The sequence below is a fragment of the Priapulus caudatus genome, unplaced genomic scaffold (genome assembly GCF_000485595.1).
Source record: "Priapulus caudatus unplaced genomic scaffold, Priapulus_caudatus-5.0.1 Scaffold6, whole genome shotgun sequence".
Lineage (NCBI taxonomy): Eukaryota > Metazoa > Priapulida > Priapulimorpha > Priapulimorphida > Priapulidae > Priapulus > Priapulus caudatus.
In genome coordinates, this window is record NW_014577067.1 from 778120 (window position 1) to 788528 (window position 10409).

The 10409-nt window shown below is 42.5% G+C and overlaps 2 protein-coding genes across 2 annotated transcripts in view; one reads left to right on the top strand and one right to left on the bottom strand.

Moving 5' to 3' along the window:
- Window positions 1-3035, top strand: part of LOC106805576 (alanine aminotransferase 1-like) — a gene marked incomplete in the record, with an annotated part of 27600 nt that extends 24565 nt beyond the window's left edge. The window contains 1 exon segment of the mRNA XM_014807233.1: window positions 1470-3035. Within this exon segment, the coding sequence (XP_014662719.1) occupies window positions 1470-1560 (91 nt within the window).
- A 1364-nt stretch (window positions 3036-4399) lies between these two features.
- Window positions 4400-7722, bottom strand: LOC106805623. Its single transcript, XM_014807310.1, has 3 exons — window positions 7687-7722; window positions 7104-7178; window positions 4400-6205 (listed from the first exon to the last, which is right to left on the bottom strand). The coding sequence occupies exons 2-3, from the start codon at window positions 7134-7136 to the stop codon at window positions 4790-4792; spliced, it is 1449 nt and encodes a 482-aa protein (XP_014662796.1). The 5' UTR covers window positions 7137-7178; window positions 7687-7722; the 3' UTR covers window positions 4400-4789.
- Between the last annotated feature and the right edge of the window lie 2687 nt (window positions 7723-10409).

Below are 10409 nucleotides of genomic sequence, written 5' to 3' on the forward strand. Positions count from 1 at the left end.
CTAAATATTTTTGTCGTCGAGGTTGTCGCCGGTCGTCGTCGCGTCAGTGTGCAATGGCTCATGGGAAACAATAGTTTCTAATTTTCTGAGAAGTCGTTTGTCGTTACGGTCGGTCGTTGCCGCTGCAGTGTGGCTTGGCCTTTATAGTGACTTACTGGTAATTTTTCATGATGTTTTTTTTTCGTTCTCATTGTTGTTGTCGCAGTATCACATAATAGGAATCGTGATAATGGAATGGATGTTTTTAGCTCATCTGACATAGTCAGATGCAGTTTGTAGAATCGCATGATTGTCCGTGCGTGCGTGCGTGCGTGCGTCCGTGCGTCCGTCCGTCAACAGTTCGGCACAAATCTTAACCGCTCGACGTACGGTCACGATATTCGGGACGTAGGGGGGTAATCCGTAAACGAGTTGGGATGTCGAAGCTGGTGGTCAAAGGTCAATGGTCAAGAGGTGTATAAGAAGGGGGAACATTCCCTCCTTAACTTAAGGTATAGGGAGGAAATGCAGAATTGCGGCACAAATCTAAACGGCTCGACCTATGCTCTAAATATTCGGTGTATAGTGTGATGGGCAGGAAACCCATCACCAGTGCGAAATCAGGTCACAGGTCAAAGGGCAGTGGGGGAAAGGTCAGATATCAGACATTTTCTGAGGACATGGCCTAACAGACAGAGTGAAAACTTTTTTGTTTCAGCGCTGACCTACCATTTTTATCACTTTATTGAAAGGACCATGAAATGTGCTTTCCACTGACGTGCGAAGAGTAAGTGTCTGATAACCTTTTGACCCTCAAGAAGAGGGTTAAACATGGATTCCTGAACTGCCTCAATTATGTCCCAGTGTTCTCATATTCATGGCACATCCATAATCTAGAAAGCCAATATGTCTGGATAGCCTAACAGGTACAGCACAGGATTACGGCTCAATTCACAGGATTATGGCTTGGATCGAATCCCATCAGATTTTTTATTATATACCTGTTTTCTGTATTTTTCTATCTTTATCCATTTAACTATTTTTTTCCAATTAAGGCAAATATTTACATGATTTATTTACAACAATTTAATAACAACAAATAATTTTTACAATTAAATTTTTTTTAAATACGGTTAGGGTTAGGGTCACAATGCACCACAAAACAGGAGTTTCAGGCACGCGATTTGTATCAACCAATGGGATTTGGGAGGTATGCAGAATGCAGAAGGTTGCTGAAATGATGTGTACGCAACTGCGTATCTGCATATCTGCGGCTAACAAATGTGTCACTACGCACGACTGAAATTTTACGTTCATAACCGTAGCAACACACCTCAGATGAGCCCAGTCGCTCTGCGGCTCTTGTTTAATTGGTCATTAGGCAGTTGGAATCACCGCTTGAGTCCATTGGATGTCATTCACAAAAGCTACACAGTACTGCGCTTCAACTTCTCATTCTGTGCTTGATGTTGTTTCTCATTCTATCGCAGAATGACGATTTTACCCCCACCGGAAAGACTGAAGGAATTCTTGGAGCGTCTCAAAGTTTTTCACATTGGTTTCCTGAAACGTTATGAATGAACTTGCCTTATGGGTGGCTGCTGCAGTAAGCAGCCTTATGGGTGAACAATTGTGATTGTTGAGATTTTAGAAGGAGCTGTTGTGAAATTCGAATATTGTCATTTTAAGGCTGCATTCTTAGCAAAACCGAATTCGATGTAACTTTCAATCTATATGAGCATTGATTGTGTACGGAACTGGTTTTGTATGCTTGTTCGTTATATTCAGCTTCGTTATAGTCAGCTACACTTATAACATTGTTAGCAGACACCTTTCTATAATTGACTCGTGTTAATATAGGACAATATACAAGCTATAGTCGTTTCCCTTTAGTAGCAGTTATGCAAGTTTTACCACGTCTATAGAATGTACACATGCTGATAGAGGTCGTTTTGATCTGAGTAACTTTTACCTACTAATTACACTGTTTTCTGCATAAACCTATCTCAGTTTGACCTACAAGCACTTACCTTACGGAGGCTATTAACATTAAACGTAAAAACACACTAGGTTTGAGACGTACGTGCTCGCGTCTCATTGTGACTATCTCAACGGCACAACGCATCTCTTCAAGTTTTTGATGTCTTTTGCCCTTGTTTAGTTGAAACTTTTTTAAAAACAAATCATGGTTGCAACAAGTAGCTACAGCCACATCTGCAACATTGCTATGTTATGAATGCAGGTTGCATAGAATATGGTGTGGGGAACGCTTAGCAGTATGTAAGTGCTGCCTTAACAGTCATATGCATATGCCATATATAGACCACACTTCGTAGCTCAGGTCAACTACAGTGCCAGGGTGGGTATTGGCCTTTGTGCAATGAAAGTGTAGCTTGATTCGATAGGACCACGATACTTATTTGCCTCTCTCGGTATCATTTGTGAGGCTGTGTGATACAAAAGATATACAGCTAATCTGTTACTGCTTGATAAATGTAATTGTTGTAATCGTAAAAATTCGATTTAGAGTCAAACCTGTGTTAGTGGACACCTGAGGGACACTTTTGGAATTTTTACGTGAGTGGCAGCTATAAAGTGAAACCGTCTCTATAGAACGGACACCTGTCTATAAAGGACACTTCTTGGTTGATGCTCATGCACAGGTTTGACTGTGTTTTGTAGGCAATTGTAATGACCGGTGGATAGATCTGTTAGTGTGAAGCTGTAGCATAGTATTACAGCTGTGATCCCCCCCGCGGTTTGTTGGCGTGTGAGAGTTATGCGTGTACATGTGCAGTCACACGTACAGAATGTGCAGATACATTTGTGGTTACTGGTCAGCGTCTCGTACAGGCAATATCTAGATACGGGCAAACGAACTCGTTACTTGTACCGTCGCTTCAGCGTTGCAGTTCAATTTGCTGCCTTCTAGACTGCTGACCTTTGGCCTCTGATCTCTGGCGCCCGACCAGCGACTGTTGCTCAATATTTAGCAACAGGTTCTGGCTTCGTATTGCCAGACCTCAGAACTGCGTAGGACTAATTATTATTCTAGATATTAAAGGGACAGTAGCCTCTAGGATTTTACTGCATACAACTGTACTTACTGTATAACAAATCGTCTATACCCACATGTATTTGTCACCAGATACTTAATTAATTATTTACACATCAACGCTACGAAATTTGAACGGCGCCATGACACCTGCGACCGTGCTGCCACCCTGAAAAAGTTGCGTATTTGCATTTTTATTTTGCAGGTAAATGACCGAGGGCTAATCACAAAAGTGCAATTATATTTATACCTAAATGCTATTTAACCGAACGATATTCATTTTAGGGCAAATTTATCCATATTATAACTGAAACTATATGTCGTTTATAAGATATTACAATCCTTTTGCTTTTAAATGAATAAGTAAGAAATACCCTCGGTCTGTAGCCCTTGGCTGGAAAGTGGTTTTGCGCAACTTCTCAGATCGTGCGCTTTGAGTGGCGCCACCGTCGTTGTAATCAAACTGTAGTCGTTGGTTTTAAAACATTTTTTAAAAATATTTCTAATGATGATTGAACCATGAAACTTTTATGTAGCGCAATTATAACCTAAATTAGCTGAAAATAACCCTAGAACCTAGAGGCTACTGTTCCTTTAATTATTATCATTAGGAGCAAGATGACGAGCGATTCGTATAAGGGACAGATTAAAGGATTATATGTAAGGATTACAGATGTAAGGGTTACATGGGATATTAGTTAATTGTATCCCTTGTTATATTACTCCCGATGTTTTGCACCTCACGACGTGTGCGTTGTTACCGACTGTGTTAAATCTAGATGTAATTAGATTTATGTGGCAAAATAAAAAATCTGAACATTATATCGGTGATGTTACGATTACGTTTCAGTCTATCATTCTGTATCGAGCCATTAGAGGCGCACTGTGACTGCATGTCAAGTTTCTCCGCAGGTCAGGTCCGACGTGCCTTCAAAGCTGAATCTACTTTGCGACATCTCATGAATCCTCCGGTATGCATTAGTTGCCTAATCGATACGCATTGATTTCCATCTGTATTTAAGTTTGACAATTCTAACACAGCCATGGTGTTTTCACAGTATTGGAGACTATCGACTCTACCGCGTATTTTGACACGCGTAGCTCAATCAAATTAGCGATCGGAGTTGAATTGTGTGCGCGCGTGCGTGTGCGTGTGCGTGTGCGTGTGCGTGTGCGCGCGTGTGTGCGTGTGCGTGTGCGTGTGCGTTTTTGTGTATATGTGTGTGCGCGCGCTTGTACGTGTGTGCGTGCATGCATGTGTGTTCATGGCATTGTATATTTTGTATATTGTATAGATATGTTTATGACGTGGTGTATATTCACGTGTTTACTATTGCTGTAAAAACCTTGAAGGAACGCATCCAATAAAGTTGCTACCGTTCAAATTTATTATACAAATAATTGCATGGTAACAGTAGACGAAGAGACAATTATATTAAAAGTACTATTGTGTAGTGAGCTGAATCATTATTATTCTAAAATCTTTATAAATGCAATAGAAATAAACGAAACGCCATATAAACAAATCGTGTGATACCACAGTAATATTAGGGAATTATTTCACTCCCTTTACGCGTGATACAAAAAAGTACATTCATACCCGTTTTCTCGTGGAAGCTAAAATATATATACCATCTGTATTCTCATTCGCGTGATCGTTTATCTCGTTATTCTCATGTAAAGTGAATTTCTACAGTAAACTGTGGTCGTAATTTTATCGACACTCACGACATTCACACAATCACTATCACTACCCTAATAGCTGGATCTGCCGCTCCGACTGTGGGGCCTATATCTGTAATTCGAAGAAGGCGTGCTATATCTATTATAGTAATTCCTGCTGCGGTAGCCGTTACCGTAGCGCGATCTACCGGAGGAGCCATGTCGATAACTATGGTAAGGTCTTTTGCCGTGTTTGGGGCTTCTGCTGCCGTAGTTGCGTCTGTAATTGTAGTAGCTGGGGCTTCTGCTGCCGTAATTGCGTCTGTAGTTGTAGTAGCTGGGGCTTCTGCTGTAGCCACTCACGTTCCTGTACCGACCCGTGCTATATACGGGGTATACTCGCCTGCTGTTGTAACCCTTGCCGCCACGACTGCGAGCAACCACGACGACGTACCTTCCCCTTCCACTTCCTCTTCCTCTTCCTCTCCCTCTCCCTTTACCATGGGCACCATCATGTGGATCTATGACTCCATGGTCATCTTTGTGTGGATCTATGACTCCGTGATCATCGGTGTGTGGATCAATGACTCCGTGGTCATCAACCCGTTCATCAAATCTTCCTCCTACAGGAAGTCTATCCCTGTCATCGTCAAATCTTCCTCCTACAGGAAGTCTATCCCTGTCATTGTCAAATCTTCCTCCTACAGGAAGTCTATCCCTGTTATCGTCAAATCTTCCTCCTACAGGAAGTCTATCCCTGTCATCGTCAAATCTTCCCCCTACAGGAAGTCTATCCCTGTCATCATCAAATCCTGTCCCTACAGGAAGTCTATCCCTGCCATCGTCAAATCCTCCCCCTACAGGAAGTCTATCCCTGCCATCGTCAAATCTACCCTGATTTCCTGGATTAAAGCCACCGACAGCTGGTGGACTTTGACCGAACTCTCTTCCCACAAATGGACTACTGTTGTCAATACCCACGATGACTCCGCCCCCTCGCCCTTCAAATCCTCCTCCCTGCCCTTGCTGATCGACGCGACCAACAAATCTACCTGCTAGTGGTCCATCCCTCCGGTCATCGAAGCCACCGATGGGTGGTCGAATATCGTCGACTGACCCATCGACCCGCCTACCGAATCTCCCGTCATCAAAATCTTCCGGGTTTCTTGGGTCAAACCCGCCGACGGCTGGCGGACCTTTACCGAAGTCTCTTCCTACGAACGCACTACTGCTGTCAATGCCCCGGATGACTCCGCCGCCTCCTCGGTCGTCAAATCTTCCCGCTTGCAGCTTCCCGTCGCCGTGGTCGTCAAACCCTGCTCCCGGCGCATGCGTGTCTACTGGTAAATCGTGCACGTCGCCGCCTCGATCGACGACGTGTGGGCCGACGTCATCTACTGATGCGTGAATGACGATAGGTTTGCCCTGCGCAGATGGGTATCTGGATGCGTAGGCACCCCTGCCGTAGTCGACTTTGCTTCCACTCTGCGCATGTGCCGCGGTCAGCAACTGCGGGGGTAGAATTTAAGACAAGATTAGTTTTACGACGCGAACATCAGCAGCGTGCGGGCGGTTACAACGAACGGGTTCAGCTTAGGTTTTTTTCAACAGGTTAAGGCAGTTCGTTACGTTTCAGGGACTTACGTTTCAGGCACTTACTCAGGCACTTACTCAGACCTTACGTTTCAGGCACTAAGTGGAAGTGGATGAAATAACCACATACACTTTAAAAACGGTTAATTTTTTCAAAGTAAATGAGAGTGATGAAATATAAAGGTTGAGCCGTTGTAAAATTACAATAACTAACTTATAACACATGCGCACGAAAGCGTTACCCGTATGTACAACATAACATGACCCGTATATAACGTATCTCAACGTAATGTAACGTAACGCAACGTAACGTAACTTGAATTAACATAATGTTAGTTAGCGTTACGTAACGCAACGTAACGTAAGTTAACATATTCTAAAGCAACGCACTCGTAACGTAACGCTACGCAACGTAATGTAACGTGGCGTAACGTACTATAGTCCACGGAACGTAACGAAAGTTAACGTAACATAATGCATGTAACACAACGTCACGCAAAGTAATGTAACACAACGTGGCGTAGCGTACTATAGTCCACGTAACGTAACGAAAGTTAACGTAACATAACGCATGTAACGCAACGTCACGTAAAGTAATGTAACAACAGCGTGGCGTAACGTAACCTAAATTAACGTAACGCAACGTTAATAATGTATAGCATATCATAACGTAATATAACGTAATTTAACGTAATGTAACATAATTTAACGTAACGTAACGTAGTTATAACAGTAGCGACAAAGCTGTCATAACGTAATTTACGGTAACTTAACATACACGTAACGTAGTTCGTGTATGTTTAAAAGCACTTACAGCGACAAAGCAGATCCACCCAGCGATCTGCATTCTGATAGTACGTATACAGGCAGTCTTGCAACAACAAAAGCGCTGCAACATCAAACACACACTATATAGAAATCACGCGTGAAGTGATAGCGTGTAATAGTAGAACAATCTAAAGCCTGTTTGGGCAATGTCACTCATGCAGAAACTAAATCAAACAAAATACTGAAATTGAGAAATAATGTAAAAGTTGTGTATAATGAAATTCATGCGAAACCTACAAATAATGCAGCTAATATTGAAAATAATGACTAAAAAAGAATTTTTGATGACCGAATTTACCAAAGAACACATTGGATGATAATCGAAATTTTTACGGTTAACCGAAAAAAAAATCCTTTGCAAAAACTACGCGTTACTCTAAATTTTCAAATTAAGAAGCACACTGACAAAGGATCATGATATACGTTTATAATATATATTATACTCATATTATATATATATCTTATATATATATATATATATATCATGTCCTGTGATACTGATTGGGATCCTTCTATCTGTTGTTTGTGTCTTTGACTGCAGGTTTCACCGATTGTCTAACTTTACTTACCAGACTATGCTCTAAGAACTCTGCGCTTCCTTTCGCGTCGCCGTTTTCCGCCTCTCACCGCTATGACTGCCGGGTTTACGCTTGTTACGCGCTTTCCGCTTCTTTATAATAACGCAGTCCAGCGGAGAGAAATAGCTGGATGCGTTGGCGTACAAATAGCCAAGTCACGATTCACCTGTACGGGCCGAGATGTCCGCAACTGATGTTCCTAATGTAGCCTTGATGATGGTTACTCAAGCGCGCATTTTCCATGGCCTTCGGGTCACAGGCGTGTTGTGTTGGAGCATAACTCGCCGTGGGCTCAACTGTCAAGGCCGTCTCGAAGATTGTCTCTTTGTTGACAGCGCAGACTGGGTTTGTTAAGGGTCCTGAGAGACGCACTGCCCTACTTTACAAATCGTGTGTAATTTCACGAGTGGCCGAATGCAAATACAATCGGGTGCTTATGTCGGGAGCAATGTCGTTCCGATCATGGTAAATGTAATCACTGAGCTCGCAAGCAAAGCCAAGGTTCGGGTCCAGCGTGAATTAAGCCTGACTCATGGGTACCATCGCGTACTCAGAACACAAACAGAGCTGCTATTTGTAGAAAATGAAAAGTGATGTGTGTGTTGTGAGAAGTGGCTACGAAAAGCCGGACTAGCAGTAGCAACCCCGCCATTTTGACACAATATATACATGACGTATGCAATCAGCACACTTAAATACATTGTAAAAAATACATCTCGTCACAATAGACATCAATACAATCGATGCAATACAATACAATTAATACAATATAATACAATCGATACAATATAATACAATCGATACACTCGGTTCAATCTAAAACACAATACAATCTCGTCTTGTTAGGCCTACAATGTGCATGAAATCGAAACCTCATTCTTTGAATTTGCTTGCGATTAACCGACTTGGTGTAGCTGATGCATTCCGTGTAACAAGTCGTGATGTGTCCCCGTCACAAGATAACATTTTCTAACATTTATTGTGGATCTCAGGGAAGACATACTCCTTACATTTGTTGTAGATATTACCTTGCCCTATAAGTTCCTTGCTACTTAAATTTCTCGCAGCTTTTAAAGATGGCATGCTACTTAAACCGTGTTATAGATGTTATAGCTGCCATGCTACTAACATGTTTTTTTTTTAGATTTTATCGACAATGGCGCGCGGAATATCCCGCTAGCATCTAGACGTGTTGGGATAACATCGGTGAGGAACAATTTCGTGAAGACAATGATTACTTTGATAGAGCCGACTCGCACCTATTCTCACAAACACACGCGCGATGATCGACGTGATTAGTTACTGCGTGTCGTGACGAATGGAGTAAGTGTCACTGTTCGCGCTCGGTGACCTTGAGCTTGCGAGTGCGCGTACCAGCAGGTGCTGCGCGAGAGAGAGCACGAGTGTTCATGATGACGACGTACGCAATCCGGATACGAATCCAGCAGAGGTCGTCTCTCACTCTCGCTTCACGAGTTATTTGTATTCAGGATTACGATGAAGTGAGCAGATTTACCTCATCGCGGCGCTCTCTGCTGCTACCGACGTACGTAGCCGTGGTTTGATCATGGGACCTGGGCGGTTATAGTGTAGCGCGATAAATTGGAGTGTGGCCAAATTCGACGCCGTAGTGACGGCTGACTCTTGAAATCGCGATCGAAGTTATCGGTCGTTAGTTAACACACGAATTCGTAAACCAAATTAAGCCTGTTAGCACGTAAACTATTAAATCGCGCTATTTCTAGATTTATAACACCTCTCAGCCCTGCAGCGGCTTGCTGTCACCTATGTCGCATTCAACGGCTAGCATGCTTTCTTATGTTTGTCAGGCTATAGGCCTATACGTCATCGTCGTCCATCTCTCTACCCTGAACTTGTTTGTCCTGTCCCTGCCTGCGTATATTCACGCGTCCTAGCTCCCAGCCATTCGCGCAAGCCGTGTTTCTAGATGGCAGAATATTATTTATTCCAAAGATTAATCACAAAACTAAACAAACGATATACTAGTTAAACTGCGATTAATGATTTTCATATTCGCCGACAGACTGGTTCTCCCACATGCATCTTAAATGCATGCAGTTATCAAGTCATTCGCTCATGTTGTGACAGACCATGCACGCTGTCGTTTTCGAAATAATACGTCACTGTGAATTCCGAAGGAATAAAAAAAAGACGATGACAGTCTTTAATAACGTAATTAAAGTATTTCGTAGGATATAGTATAATAATAACGGTATTATAATCTTCCTCCTCGTAACATGTAATATGTAATAAATAAGGGGCGTAGCTAGAGGGGGGGGGGCAAGGGCAGTTAACCCCCGCAAAGAAATGTACATATATTACATGGTCAATGGCGGTCACGTCCACAAATCACACCCATAGAACTAGAATAGAAGTAGAATAGAGTAGAATAGAACTTTTATTCTAGTTCTATGATCACACCACGGACGTGGCTTTGTCTTTCCCCGGGCAAAAAGGGGTAGCCTCGCTCTTCTAGATGTCTAACCTAAATGTACTTGGTATGCACTATACATTTGTATTGCCTTGGTCATAAACATGCGCAGTGAGAATTTATTCATAACTAGTACTGTATTGTTGAGGCTACCATGGCATAGCAGAGTGGAAATAGTAACTATTTCACTTGGCTATAGACCATTCTTAATTAGTATTCATGACCTGGGGTCACGCACGAAAACGAGGCTAAGCTAGGCAAT

What these genes read in the sequence shown, in the direction of transcription:
- LOC106805623 (XM_014807310.1), bottom strand. Translation starts at nt 7,136, where the DNA reads ATGCAGATCGCTGGGTGGATCTGCTTTGTCGCT. An exon ending in GGTGGATCTGCTTTGTCGCT is followed by an intron (nt 6,206 to 7,103) that starts GTAAGTGCTTTT and finishes CTACCCCCGCAG; the next exon opens with TTGCTGACCGCGGCACATGC.